At 38.9% G+C, this 15,111-nt stretch overlaps 1 protein-coding gene across 5 annotated transcripts; it reads right to left on the reverse strand.

The window, feature by feature from the left end:
* Positions 1-1,198: 1,198 nt before the first annotated feature.
* On the reverse strand, positions 1,199-13,676 carry LOC146313628 (uncharacterized). 5 transcript variants are annotated; one of them, XM_084739552.1, is made up of 3 exons: positions 13,128-13,676; positions 8,512-10,755; positions 1,199-4,148 (listed from the first exon to the last, which is right to left on the reverse strand). In XM_084739552.1, the coding sequence occupies exons 1-3, from the start codon at positions 13,174-13,176 to the stop codon at positions 2,125-2,127; spliced, it is 4,317 nt and encodes a 1,438-aa protein (XP_084595678.1). In that variant the 5' UTR covers positions 13,177-13,676; the 3' UTR covers positions 1,199-2,124. The 5 variants fall into 5 exon arrangements, with proteins under 5 accessions (XP_084595678.1, XP_084595682.1, XP_084595681.1 ...); XM_084739556.1 differs by lacking the exon at positions 1,199-4,148 and adding an exon at positions 5,347-5,944 and having other exon boundaries at positions 9,829-10,755; XM_084739555.1 differs by lacking the exon at positions 1,199-4,148 and adding an exon at positions 5,347-5,944 and having other exon boundaries at positions 9,265-10,755.
* Between the last annotated feature and the right edge of the window lie 1,435 nt (positions 13,677-15,111).

Raw genomic sequence — 15,111 nt, forward strand, 5'->3', positions numbered from 1 at the left:
CTTCCTACATCGGTTCTCCTGCTGCTTCTCCAAACTGGAGGCGTGTTGACCTCCATCTTCTGTAGGTAATATAATTAATAATATAATAAACTAAAATAAAATGTCTTGCTCCTGAACCTGACCAGCAGGGGGCGTCCTTGCCTCCTCCTGCAGGTGTGTGATGATGTGTGTCAGATATCTGTTGGTAATAACTGTCCTTTCACCTGCGCAGCAGCTCGGCAGCTCTGCTCCGTGTGATAAACTGGTTTGTGTGCAGACTGACAGAGGCTCCGTGTGTGAGAGGATTCAGAGAAATGATTTTTATTAGTGTCAGCAGACGGAGGGCAGACTGCTGACAGGGCGAGGAGGCTGCAATGTGCTCCTCAATGACAGCTGATAACCAGCGACACACAGCAAATACAGAAATCACAGTGTATTAAAGTGAGAGTGTATTTCTGCTCTGTGTGTGTTTGAAACTGAAACGTGTGTGTGTGCGTGTGTGTGTGTGTGTTTAGAGGACATTAAAAAGAGGGATTAAGGGCAAAGGGGAATAAAAATGGAGGATATATGTGCCTGGGTGGACAAATATAGTGAAGGTTAATTTAAACTCTGTCTGGGAGAGACAGACACAAAAAGAGGACAGCTGGTGATCTCGTCACATTTCCAAACAAATTTAACTCAAATTTTGACCAAACCTCCAGAAAACAGTCAAAGAAAGTGTTAGTTTTCATTATGTGTGTGAATATGAGTTCACTGGTTGATGGAAATCAGCAGCTGGTGAAGGTAACTCTCCAGCCGGTGCCATGTGACACGGCGAGACATTAAATTTGACGTTGTGCCACAGCCACGCCCTTCAATGATAGCTAAATGATAACTGTTGATCATAAACTAGTCTAGATGGCAAACACACCGATTTTAAGTTGTTGTGATGAATCTTGTAGGAGGAGTTTGTTGAACACAACCAGACCAGGACCAACAGGCAAAACGGTACTAAAGTCATTTACAGAATTTCCCGGTGACTTAGGAGGAAAAACCACCTTGGTAGCGTGTTTCATGTCATTAAACATAGGAGGGAAACTACAGCTGCTTTGCTGTTAGTTCTACAAATCAAATGTATGTCATAGACACAACCAAAGATCCCAATAAAACATCCTTAATGCTTCACTCAGAACTGTCAACTCTTACTTCTCCAGAATTAATGTTTCCCAGTACTCAAAACTGTGATAAACAAGGCAATACATCAAGTTTATTTGACACATGTAATCATATAAGGTACAATGACAATGAAATATGACATATACATGGTTTAACAGTAACTTGTCTTGTTTTCACTTGCCCAGTCAGACATGTGGGTCAGAAAATACTTGCCCAAAGTCAATTTTTACTTTTCCCTGTACGAACTGATCGTCAGGTTTAATCTAAAGTTGCAATGTTTATAAAATGTCAGAAAAAAATGAAAATTGTCCATCCCACTTCCTTTAAGTTCTTGGTGATTTCTTGAAATGTCTTGTTTTGTCAGTTCAAAACCAAAAGATATTCAGTTTAACATGATAAAGAGAAAAGCTGGAAATCTCATAATTGAGAGGCTGAAAACTGCATTGTTCCCATTTTTGCATGAAAAGTTATTTAAATGATAAAGTGATAATCAAAATAGCTCTTTTTTATGACTTGCTCAGTTGGCAAGTTAGTCGCTAAATTTACAAGCCCACCATGGTATTTTACTTGCCCCAGACAAGTGGGCAATCCTTATTGCTGAGCTCTACATTCAATCATCTCATGTGCACAAAAAATCTAAACCTCAACAGCATTTTGAGCACTTGATGCAGTAAAACACAGCCACAATGGGAGTAGCTCCATAGGAGTACATCAAAGTAGAAATAAACTGTTATTGGGTGGTAAATGTAGTAACTTAATTTAAAATCATATTGTAAAACAACAAATGTTGACCACAGTGCTGTACATGACATAAGATAATTTCAGTACATTTTAAATCAATGAATATACTAAGATCACAATTCCCAGAAATCTACAAATTAATGTTGACTTGAAAAAACACGACTTCATCTTCATTCACATAAAAGATGAAGCATGATTTACTTTAGAGTCTGTATCAGTTTTGAGCTGATCACTGTTTAAGAAATTAAGTCAACAAGCATCTTCATTATTTCTGCTGCTCTCATCAACACACTTGTGTTTTCTGAATTGACCACGCCGAGTGAAACTTTTATCACAAATGCTGCAATTAAATGGTTTCTCACCTGTATGACCAGTCAAGTGTCGCTTCAGAGTTCCATGTTGAGCGAATCTTTGACCACAAAATGAACAACTAAATGGTTTCTCCCCTGTGTGGCCAGTCATGTGTAGTCTCAGAGCTCCATTTTGTGTGAATCTTTTACCACAAACTGAACAACCAAATGGTTTCTCCCCTGTGTGGACAGTCAAGTGTCGTCTCAGAGTTCCATGTTGTGCAAATCCTTGACCACAAAAGGAACAGCTAAATGGTTTCTCTCCAGTATGAGTTCTCATGTGTCTGGACAAAGCAGTACTGCCGCTGAAACTTGCTTTACAAACTGAGCATGTGAAAGGTTTTTCTCCTGTATGAATTCTTAAGTGTATGGTTAAAGCTGATCTTCGTGTAAACCCTTTACCACAAACAGAGCAACTGAAGGGTTTCTCCCCTGTGTGGACAGTCAAATGTAGTTTCAGAGCTCCATGTTGTGCAAATTTTTTACCACAATCTGGACAACTAAAGGTTTTCTCCCCTGTGTGGGTAGTCAAGTGCCGTTTTAGAGTTCCATCTTGAGCAAATCTTTGACCACAAACAGAACAACTAAATGGTTTCTCCCCAGTATGCGTTCTCATGTGTCTAGACAAAGCACTACTGCCACCAAAGCTTGCTTTACAAACTGAGCATGTAAAAGGTTTTTCTCCTGTATGAATTCTTGAGTGTGTGTTCAAAGCTGACCTTCTAGCAAATCCTTTACCACAGACAGAGCAACTGAAAGGTTTCTCACCTGTGTGAACAGTCAGGTGTAGTCGCATAGCTACATGTGTTGTGAATCTTTTATTACAAACTGAACAACTAAATGGTTTCTCCCCAGTGTGAATCCTCATGTGTCTGTTCAAAGGGCCTTTGTCACTGAAACTTGCCTTACAAACTGAGCAGGTGAAAGGTTTTTCACCTGTATGAATTCTTGAGTGTGAGGTCAAAGCTGAGCTTTGTGCAAATCCTTTGCCACAGACAGAGCAACGGAAGGGTTTCTCCCCTGTGTGGAATCTCATGTGCAACACAACATTTGCTTGGCAATGAAAAGTTTTTTTACAAACTGAGCAGCTGAAAGGTTTTCCTACTGAGTGACGTCTCATATGAGTTGTAAAGGAGCTCTTCAGGTGGTATCTTTTCCCACAAACTGAGCAACTAAATGGTTCCTCCACAGTGTGGATTCTCATGTGTCTGGTCAAAGCGCTACTGTCAGTGAAACTTGTGTTACAAACTGAGCAGACGTTAGGTTTTCCTTCTGACTGATGCCTCTTTTGTTTGATGCCTGTTTGGCTACCATCATGTTCCTGTCCCTCATGGCCTTGTGTCTTTCCTGTACTACATTCTTTATCTTTTACAGGTACTTCATTGTTTTGCAGAGATTTTAAACCTGACTCAGATTCTCTTATTTCCTCCCAATCAAAACTATTGTCAGTGTCATCAGTCTCTGGTTCAGAGGAGTGTGACGTCTTGTCATGAGTGGCTGACAGTAAATCACTATCCACATTGAAGTTCCTGGCTGGTTCTGATCCTCCAGACTCCCCTTGATCAGCCTCTGTTTTCAAATGTTCTACATCTCTATTCTCTTCAGTTTGGCTTTGATGAATCTGTGAGGACTGAGGCTTCTCTTCTTCACTCTTCACAGGGACTAAAGTGAATAAAGACTGAGGTTTCTCTTCATCATTGTCTTCACTCTTCACAGGGACAGAAATGAATGAGGACTGAAATTTCTCTTCATCTTCTTCACCCTTTACAGGCACAGGAGTGAATGTGAACTTGGTGGCATCAGCCTCCTCTGGCTCTCGAAGTTGCTGGCCCTCCTGACTGGTCCAGAGTTCCTCCTGTTCCTCTTTAATGTGTGGCAGCTCTGGTGGAACCTCTTCTTTGCTCATCAGTGGCTGCTGGATATCTGTGGAGAATAATGAAATAATTGTATTTTCCTGTTAACATTTAAACCTTTTACACCACTACTTTCTTGAACATGTGGAGAAATGTTGCACATTTTGTTTAACATATTTGGAAGTCATTCCCAATTAAACAAACTACAAGCACTTTACATTTTGTCAAAGCAAAAATACCATAAAATGACTGATCAAGGCCGCTGTGATTCCATGTTCATGTTATATGCACACGTAACCCCCACTAGTCCTGAGTTAAAATAAACTTCTCAGCGGAAGGATTTCACTAAGAACCTGAAGAAGGCATTCTGCTGCTTGTACTTCTTGTTTCGTTATGAAATCAATTGAGTGCGGGAAGATCCGGCAGATTATATCTATTCTCATAATGTTCAGTCATGGTGACTTGAGATCTCAATAGACGATCCAAGATCTGTCAATGAAGAACATGAAGACGACTACTTTATTTGCACACGTGATTTAACCATCCACCAGAGGCTGCAAAATTGTCTCTAGTTGGAGTGAACTCTTCGTGGATGAATAAATACAGTCCTAACCTATCTTTTTTTTATTTTACTTTACTAATAATAACATGCTTATTAATAGTAATAGTATATCTACTTATTTTTTTATTAGGTGTCTGTTTTAGGTCCTATTGTAATACAAGGAATTTTCATTCTTTTCATAATTCACATTTTTTAAGGGCTAAAGGGGCTTGAGAGCTCATGAAACTCTCGACATGCATCAGAAGTGTTGAACATTTACATCTGATGTCGTACTTTATTATCCAATCAATTTAAGACATTTCATCGCTACAAAAATCACATCATTTTCTCAGTTTAATTTTTATTTAAACATTTCTAGCAGCACAGTTATGTGAAGATTTATGAGGCACAAACAATTTAAACAGAGACATAAAGAAATAAGGTTCTTGCTCCAGACGGCTGCTCTTTTCTGTCTATCCTTATTCAACAAATGGCTCCACCAAACAATGACAAACGAGGTGCAATTACTGCCATTTTAGACTAAGAACAGGAGAATTCAACTGTGTTAAAATCTGTGAGCTCTAGAGAAATGCCACACAGAACACACATTGTTGGCCAATAAATGTTTAATGTGTTAAATTCTAAATGACAATTAATCATTACCATCCCTAATCTCTGCAGCCTCATTTACTTCTGCTCACACCAACACACTTTTACCACAACCTGAACAACTAACTGGTTTCTCCCTACTGTGGCTTCTCCTGTGTCTGGACAAAGCGCTGCAGTCAGTGAAACTAATTTTACAAACTGAGTATGTGAAAGGTTTTTCTCCTGTATGAATTCTTAAGTGTGGGGTCAAAGCTGAGCTTTGTTTGAAACCTTTACCACAGAAAGAACAAATGAATGGTTTCTCCCCTGTATGGACTCAAGTGTTTCACAAGCAATCTTCTAACCAGAAAAATTTTATTACAAACCGAGCAGATGTGCAGATGTTGGAACTACATTTCTTTTGTTTTACTTGTTTCTCCTTTGAAAGAGACTTTCTGGTCACGTCCCAATCAAAACTACTGTCAGTGTCATCAGTCTCTTAGAGCAGGTTGAAGTCTTGCCATGAGTATTTGTTTGTAAGTTAAAGTCCCTGGCCGGTTCTAATCCTCCACAGTCCTCTCCATCAGCTTCTGTCTTCAAATGTTCTGCATCTGTGTTCTCTTCACTTCCGTTGTGATGAAGCTGCAAGGGCTGAGGATGCTCTTCATCACCTTCTTCACTCTTCACAGAGACAGGACTGAATGTGTCTTCTTTAGTCGTCAACAACTGCTGGACGTCTGTGGAAAATAATGAAAGAACTGCATTTCCCGCAGTGCAAACACTATTGCCAAAATCTCTTGACTCACAAGTCAGTCTCTCTCAGTAGAGAGTGAGGACAATTTTCAAGCTTTTGTTTGGAAACTGGGTGGAAACAAGTAGAGTTTAAAAAACTGCAGTACAGAACCAATGCAGTCTCCATCTTTAGGCCCTTCATATTGGGGAGGTGACATGCACAACTTGTGTGCCCACCTATGAGGAGAGGTGGGGAAGCATAATTTCCAGGAAAAATTTTGAGAAGCATACATTTATTAGTGGCAGTTCTTGCTAAGGTTCAAGCAACTATTTGCATTTAAAAATCCACAAATAATGTGTAAGCTGTGAGATCTCCGATCGTCTGGTATTGCAAGACTAACAAATCTTTACCAGTGGACACATTTATACTGTTACACAGTATATACACTCATACCATTCTGTCCTGATTAGCAGTATCATGACTGAGCAGGAAATGGGGCTGGGCTTCCTTCAAAGTCATTCATAAACAAGGATGAGGCAAGATTCACTGCAACATAACTGTATATAAAGGATATCATTACAAAAAAGACAACATTGTCCATTTTATTAAGTTTGTTTTTTATTTATGTTTTAGACAGCGTCTGCACTGGTTTTACTACTACACATCCTCCCAAAGACACGGTGAAGCCACTAACCAGCTGTTGGGGTGGACATCCATAAGATTTTATCATTATCTTATCCATACTCTTATTGGTCTGAATGTTTATCAACATTCTTACTGGTTGGTTTTAATAATTAAGAACCCGAGTTTTAACTTTTTTAAAAAAAGAATAAATCTGGTGCAGAAATTCAAACTGGTTTCTATTTTAAACATAACTAAAAATTGCTTCTAGAGCAGCAACAATTTATTAGAACAGCAAAGTCACTCTACACTTACTATCTCACTGGAAATAAATCTTTAGGTTGGGCTGCCTCTGACAGAAGATTTTCCTGGGTGACTAGTAGTTGTTAGCTCAGGCTATTAGTTTACTAGTCATCACACATTTATGATGTTAATTTAAGATTTTAAATTCTGGTGCGTGACGCAAAACGCTAAAATTTCTGAATCTGTCTAAACAACCAGCAAGGAAACTGAACATTTTGTTAATCTATATGTTAATTTATTTCAACAGAATATAACCTGACCAGTCCCATTCAAAACACAGGAATAATTATCTTCACAAAAACAAATACTGGCAGACTTCTCAACACTATGGATGATGTACTCTTAAATGTTAACTTGCAACTAACTCACTGCACAACTGATTCATGCCTCCTGTTCCCACCTAAACCTGCCATGTCTTCACTGACCTGGAGTCAGAGTCCTGGTTGGAGCAGCTGTAATCACCTCGGTACTGTCTTACTTGTCAAACTGGTGAGGGTCTCAGAGGCTGTGTCCCAGACTAATAGGACCTCTAACTGAGCTAAATAGATAATGGCAGCTAAGGTACAATTTGGAGCAGTGCGCCATGACTTCAGTGTTAAAATCTTTTCAGGAGTTGTTCCTTGTTGTTTGGCCAAGGATTGTTGCAACACAGAACTTTTTTCTTTTGAGGTGTTTTGATTTTTCTGCAACTAAACAGACAAATGAATACATGGTTGACTAAGACTCACTGACTAACGGTTTAGTTAATTATTATGGGGCCACCTTATCTAAAATGTTGATAGTAAATAGCCCAGTATTCTGCTGATGTTATTTCACTGCCTCCAGGTACTACAGAGAGGAGGGTTTGGTTTGTCTCAACCAGGAGGTAAGTGTATGACAATCTTCCAAATTTAATGTTCCGTGACAAACTAAGGTGAACAGTTAGGCTGCATATAGGCAACTTTCCTTTTAGCTTGTACTCGACAAGACACCATTAGTTTAAAAGGCATACTGTGGTTGTGTAAAATTACTGCAGGCAAAATAGGTGAAAATGTCACCAATCTACTTTTCATTCATTTTACTCGAGTTGTCAAGCATGTAGCAGCTGAACTCCACACTCAGTCAAACAGGCAGAGAAGAGGACAGAACAAGCGTTCTTTATCATGCATTCATAAAGAAAGAGGAAAACACTTGTGTATGCGCCTTGGGATTTGGATCTGCTTAAAAATATTAGAGATTCTTCCTTGAACCATGACACACCCTTCCATCAACTTTGATGAAAATCTGGCCAATAGTTTTTCCAAAATCCTGCTAACAGACAATGACACCAGAAACATAACCTCAATAAATACATGTTATCACATAAAAACAGGTCCCAGCAAATCCTATAACAATGCAGACACAAATAAACAGAACTAATGCAATCATGTGGCTTTATCTTAGCTGAAGAGGAGAAGGATGACTAATTTTGGAGTCTGTATAACAGATTAGATCAGTTTGAAGCCAAGTCTTGCTCTCAGTGTTTCAATCCTGCTGGAAAATATTGGCTCAACAAACTTCATTTACTTCTGCTGCTCTCACCAGCACACTTCTGTGTGGTTTCTTTTTTTATTTGAGCACTCTGAGAGAATCTTTTATTACAAAAACTACCAGTAAATGGTTTCTCACCTTTGTGGACAGCCATGTGTAGTTTCAGATGTTCCTTTCGTGCAAATCCTTCACCGCAAACGTTGCACGTAAATGGTTTCTCACCTGTGTGAACAGGTGTGTGTTGTTTCAGATAATCCATTCGTGCAAATCTTAAACCACAAACTGAGCAACTAAATGGTTTCTCTCCTGTGTGGATTTTCATGTGTCTTACAACATGTCCTTTCCGATGAAAAGTCTTTTGACAAACTGAGCAGCTGAAACGTTTTTCCTCTGAATGAAGTGTCATATGAGCTTTTAAGGTCTGTTTCCGGGGGAATCTTTTACCACAAACTGAGCAGCTGAATGGTTTCTCCCCAGAGTGAACAGTCGCGTGACGTCTCAGTGTGCCAAGCCGTGCAAATTGTTGACCACAAAGGGAACAACTAAATGGTTTCTCCTCAGTGTGCATTCTCATATGTTGGGACAAGTTGCTTTTGAGCCTGAAAGTTGCTTTACAAACTGAGCAGTTGAAAGGTTTTTCTCCTGTATGAACTCTTAAGTGTGTTGTCAAAGCTGAGCTTTGTGCAAATCTTAAACCACAGAAAGGACAACTGAACGGTTTCTCCCCAGTGTGGGTTCTCATGTGCCTCACAAGTTGTCCTCTCCATGGAAAGCTTTTTTTACAAACTGAGCAGCTGAAACGTTTCCCCTCTGAATGAAGTCTCATGTGAGCCATTAATGAATTCTTCAGGCGGTATTTTTTACCACAAACTGAGCAACTAAATGAATTACCTCCAGTTTGGTTGCCATCGAGTTTCTGCAGACGCCCCTCATGGCCAAAGCTTGAAACACATTCAGAGGAGCTGACTGCTGTTTCACTTGCAGGCACTTCAGTGTTTTGCAGAGGTTTTAAACATGACCTGATCTCATCCCAATCAAAACTACTGTCACTTTCATAATCAGCCTCCAGCTCAGAAAAATCTTCAGTTTTGTCATTGGTATTTGGTTGTAAAGGGCTATCAGTATTTAAGGTCTCGGCTGGTTCTGATGCTGCACAGTCCTCTCCATCAGCTTCTATTTTCAGATGTTCTACATCTCCGTTCTCTTCAGTTTGTCTTTGATGTAGCTGTAAAAATTGAGGATCAACACACTGCTGATTTTTGAGCTGGGAGCTGTCTTGTTTCTCTCTCATGTGGACTACCATGTGGCGTGTCAGATTTATCTTCTGTCTAAATCTTTTACCGCAAACTGAGCAGCTGAATGGTCTCTCTCCTGTGTGTATTCTCATGTGTGTCTTCGCATTTGACCTTTGGCTGAACTGTTTGCCACACTCAGAGCAGCTAAATGATTTCTTACCAGTATTACATTCAATGTTATTTTCCAGAAAGTTAGAACCTGACTGAGGTTCACTGCTCTCTTTCCAATCGTCACTGTCATCAGTCTCCAGGTCAGAAAAGTCTTCAGTACCTGGTTGTGAATGACTGTCTGGATTAAAGTTCCTTGGTGGTTCTGGTCCTTCACAGTAATGTCCATCAGCTTCTATTTTGATATGTTTAGTTTGTCTCTGATAACACTGTGAGGACTGCGGTTTCTCTTCATCATTATCTTCACTTTTAGCAGTATTACATTTGCTCTTATCTTTCAGAAAGTCTGGACCTGACTGAGGTTCACTGCTCTCTTTCCAATCGTCACTGTCATCAGTCTCCAGGTCAGAAAAGTCTTCAGTACCTGGTTGTGAATGACTGTCTGGATTAAAGTTCCTTGGTGGTTCTGGTCCTTCACAGTAATGTCCATCAGCTTCTATTTTGATATGTTTAGTTTGTCTCTGATAACACTGTGAGGACTGCGGTTTCTCTTCATCATTATCTTCACTTTTAGCAGTATTACATTTGCTCTTATCTTTCAGAAAGTCTGGACCTGACTGAGGTTCACCGCTCTCCTTCCAATCATCACTGTCATCAGTGTCCGCTTCAGAAAAGTCTTCAGTATCTGATTGTAAATGACTGTCTGGATTAAAGTTCCTGGCTGGTTCTGGTCCTCCACAGTCCTCTCCATCAGCTTCGGTTTTAATATGTTCAGTTTGTCTTTGATGAAGCTGTGAGGTCTGAGGTTTCCCTTCATCATCTTCTTCACTCTTTACATGGACAGGAGTGAATGTGAACGTGGTGATATCAGCCTCCTCCAGCCCTTGTAGCTGCTCTCCATCCTGACTGATCCAGAGTTCCTCCTGTTCCTCTTTAATGTGTGGAACCTCTTCTTTACTCATCATCAGCTGTGTGGAGTCTGTGGGGTGGAATGAAACATATACACATTTTAGAAAACTGCAATTTCCTGTTAATATTCATACTACTGTCACTACTACTTTCATTCAAACTACAAGAATATCATGTTTGTGTCAGAGCAGAAATTCCATGAAATGACTAGAGTGGTTTCCCTAACATTATCGTCACCAAAACCCAAGACGTAGCCTAGTTCAGAAGTAAACATGATGCATACACTACATTTAGAGGGAGGATCTTTTTGTCTGATTTGATTTAGAATCTTCTTTTGACTGAATTATTTTCAGCTCCTGTTTCTCTGAAATACAATATGAAACATAACTGGCAATTAAATGGTCTTAATTAATTAATGAATCAATCAATTCAAAGGATCTTACAGTCCTCTGCCTGTATGACAATAAACAAAATGAGGCAGAGCTCTGCTGTGTGTGGTGTTATTCATGTTGTGTCTCCATCAGTGGAGAGCAGCCTCTCAATTGTTACAGCTGATCGCTGCTCTGCAAACGTGTGGGTTAGTATAAAAAGTATTCACGTTCGTCTCACAAATTAAATTCTTTAGACACTAAATTAAAACATGATCGCAGCCGCTGCCTTTTGAGAAGATGAGGAGCTTCTTCCTGGTAGCTCCAGCGTGTGCTGTAGACGGTCCAGGTGTTGTACCGCCCTCACAGCTGAGTTCTGCCCTTTTCACTCTGTCAACTTTACGTTAACTGACATTTAGAAAATAGTTTGTGGTAATTTTGAGACTCTGTAAAGTTTACAAACTGACTTTACTGACATTAGTTTAGCAAGGCAACTATTGTAGATGAAAAACAGGATTTCACCCAGAGGACTGGGTCTCTGTGTCCTGTGTGACACTAAATGTCACTTTTAACTTTTTTAAGACTGAGTTGTCTTATTATTTTGTTTTCAGTCACACTTCGGTTAGGTTTAAGCATAAAATTACTCACATGCAAAAAAAAACCCTACATAGATAGTGGATGTCACTTTCCCTTTATATGGTTCTTATTTAAAGTGGTGGTTAAGATTTTAAGTGTGACTGAGTTAATTATCTATAGTCAGTGTTTTACCTACAGTAGATGGACGTTGACACAGTTCCAACAGTGGTTTCCAGTCAGAAAAGTCTCTCTCACAGCAAGGTAAAGTACTGAAAATATTCCAAATATAGGGTACACTTGATTAAGTCCACAGCAGGACACTGTTTAGCTTCCTACACTGGGGACTACCTCTTTAACTGCTACATCTCTGTGTATCTACATTTTCACAACTTTGCAAGCTAATTTAACATTTTAGTGTATTTTCTTATCTGACCATAACCAGTTATCATTACAAATATGCATAACAATTTCTGCACAACTTAAAGTCATTTTATCACCACTGAACACCAGCCGACCACAATATGATATATTTTCTACGCCATTTTATGTCTTGTATTCTCATTTGTGCTTGCATGATTTTCTTTCCACAATAAAATGTTAAAATCAGTCCATATAGAAATCAAAGGCAGACAACAACCTCCACGTCTACACACACAGAGACACAAAAAGAGAAGTCAAACAAAAGAAGAACACAGAGTATCAGAAACTCAAATATACAGATAATAACCTGTTTAGTTAGTGTTATAATTACAGTCCAGACAAAGTTTTTTTACAAGGATTTGACTCTTGTAGAAAATGTTTTAAAGTGCTGCATATCACAATTACTTTCACAGATTAATTGGTTGATTATTTTCTCAATTAACAGATTGGTTTGAAAAAGTTGATCAAAGTCCAAGATGACGTCCTCAAAGATATTTAGTTTAACGTCAGAGGAGTTAAGAAAAGCAACCAGAAAATATTCACATTCAAGAAGCTGAAATCAGAGAATTTTGACTTTTTTTTCTTAAAAAAACAAAAAAACCCTCAATTATCAAAATAGTTGGTGATTAATTCAATAATCGATTAATAATCACTTCATTTATTATTGCAGTTCTAATTCTGAATCTGTTTTAAACTGTCGGGTTCTTCTGAAGTTTTCTCCTGCTGTTAATATCAATCTTTCTTTCTTTCTTTAGGTTGTGGACAAAAAACATGTGAGGACATCGTCACATCATTTTGGGCCTTGTGAAACACTGATCAATAATTCTCATCATTTTCTGACATTTTATGGTCCAAAAAACTAATCAATTAACCGATAAAATAATCAACAGATTAATCAACTCTGATAATAATCATTAGTTGCAGCTCTCATATGAACCTCGTTGTTGGGAGCTGAGACCTGATAGTTTTTTATTGTCATTGATTGATTGACTGATTATTACTGAAGATGACAACAAAGATGTTGGACTGTTTTATTGGCGGCTGGTTTCTCATCAGTTTAAAGTGAAACAGTACAGACCTGCTCTGTGTAGTCTGTGATGTTCCTCCTTCTTCTCTGATTCAGACATTTTGACTTTTCCTCCAGGAACAAACACTTCAGTCTCTGATGAGTCTCTGTGTCACGTTCACATCCGTCTATTTCCAGCTAACAGCTCAGTTAGCTTCATTAGCTTCATTAGCTTCGCAGGACATCAGGAGATCATTCACATGTTAAAATGTTCAGATACAGAGTTTGTTCACACACCTCAATGTGTTAAAACACACTTTAGTCTCTGCTGAAGCAGCTCTGATCAGCGCTGAGAGGCCGAACTCCGTCTCCGTCTACTTCCTGCAACAAGCTAGGCTAACTTCCTTTAGCATACTCGGCTAACAGCAGAAGAGTCTGAGCTGAAACATCCCGGAAGTTTACGCAAAGTCCACTTCAGTACGATTGTCCACACATTCAGACTCTGCTGCTTCACTCCCATCTGATCTGATGATAACGAGCGAGATTATAACAGGAAAAGTTAACGTTAGCATGTTAGCCACGGAGAGTAAACTTCTTCTTCTTTTGTTTCACAGACCGTGTTGTCTAGAAGGGAACCCTCGATTTGCGCTACTCTCGCGAGATCTGTTTCTTGCTATGCACCTTACACAAACTAATGATGTTTTATAATATGACTGATTCCGTGATTCATATTTGTGTAGATTTAAAAACATAAAACACCTGGTTAATATTCGTGAGACATGATGGTTTTGGTTAAAATAATCATGTCTCGCGAGATCTATCCCGGATCTGGAGTTCCCTTTTAGACACGACCTTCTTCTTTTGGTTTCATGGCGCGTTAAAACCGTCATTTATAGAGTGCATACCGCCACCTGCACCACTGGAGTATGTATATATACTGTCCCTGGTCTACTTAACATCATTCGTTAAATAAATTAATAATTCAATGATAATATTAACAGAAAATAAAGAAAATCAAACAGAAAAAACAAAAAAGAAAAACAAAAGCTCATAATATTTTATAATAGAATCCTCTCCTCTTCAAATATCAACAGTTAAATCTGTCATACAGTGTCAGTAAATAAAACCATAAAGTAAATAATAATAATAATTATTATTATTATCTTTTATTTATATAGTGCCTTTCATACAGATCCTGCAGCTCAAGGTGCTTCACAGTTTGCCTGTAAAAATAATAGCATGATATTAAAAACAGGACAAAGAGCTTCATGAGTCTGTTCACATGGAGCTGATGGTCCTGAGTGACTGTCTGACCTCATCCTGCACTCCAACCCACCAATCAGCTTCTTCCAGGATGGAGACAGGAAGGAGGGAGGGCAGGTAAATGGTGAGGTGTTTGTTTAGAGACCAGATCCCTGCAGCCTCGGTTTGACTTCACTCCCTACAAACCTCCAGGTGATGGCGCTGCAGAGGCTCCGCTGGCTGATGTCAGATCTGTTACCTCATCCTTCTCAGGTGCTCCTCGATACTGTGGGCGTGTAAAGAAATAAAAATACATCATTACCAGGGGTGGAAGTAAATTATTACAAATACTCAAATTACTGTTATTAAGGTTTTTTTTGGGGGAGGGGCTTGCACTTTTATGAGTAAAGTGTCAAGTCTGTACTTTGACTCATACTTAATTATGTCTGCTGTAATCTATTTGGAGTAAAGAAGTTAATGATTAATCAATAATTGATTAGTTGCTGTTAAGAATTTCACCAATTAAAAATGTATTTCTGGATATTTAATCATGTTGTGGCAGCAATTTGTACCGAACCACTTGATGAATACAGACAATTTATCTTTGACTTAAAATGAAAAAAATAAAGAAAACAAACAAACAAACAAACAAACAAACAAACAAACAAACACATGCCTAAAAGCATCGCAACATGCTTCAATTTAAAAAACAAAAAAGCTGCAATGAAATCAGGCGTTTTAAGGCCTCAACAGTCCAAAAACAGCCTGCAAAATCCTGGAGGGACTGAAGACACTGACTGAACCATCAGTGGTC

This window comes from Lutjanus erythropterus, chromosome 16 (genome assembly GCF_056507025.1).
Source record: "Lutjanus erythropterus isolate fLutEry1 chromosome 16, fLutEry1.hap2, whole genome shotgun sequence".
Taxonomy (NCBI): Eukaryota; Metazoa; Chordata; class Actinopteri; order Lutjaniformes; family Lutjanidae; genus Lutjanus; species Lutjanus erythropterus.

Excerpts from the sequence above, each read along its gene's own strand:
- LOC146313628 (XM_084739552.1), bottom strand. The coding sequence starts at position 13,176 with ATGTCTGAATCAGAGAAGAAGGAGGAACATCACAGACTACACAGAGCA. Across the intron at positions 10,756-13,127 it reads TCACAGACTACACAGAGCAG|ACTCCACACAGCTGATGATG; the intron begins GTCTGTACTGTT and ends TCCACCCCACAG. Across the intron at positions 4,149-8,511 it reads ACACATGGCTGTCCACAAAG|ATATCCAGCAGCCACTGATG; the intron begins GTGAGAAACCAT and ends TATTCTCCACAG.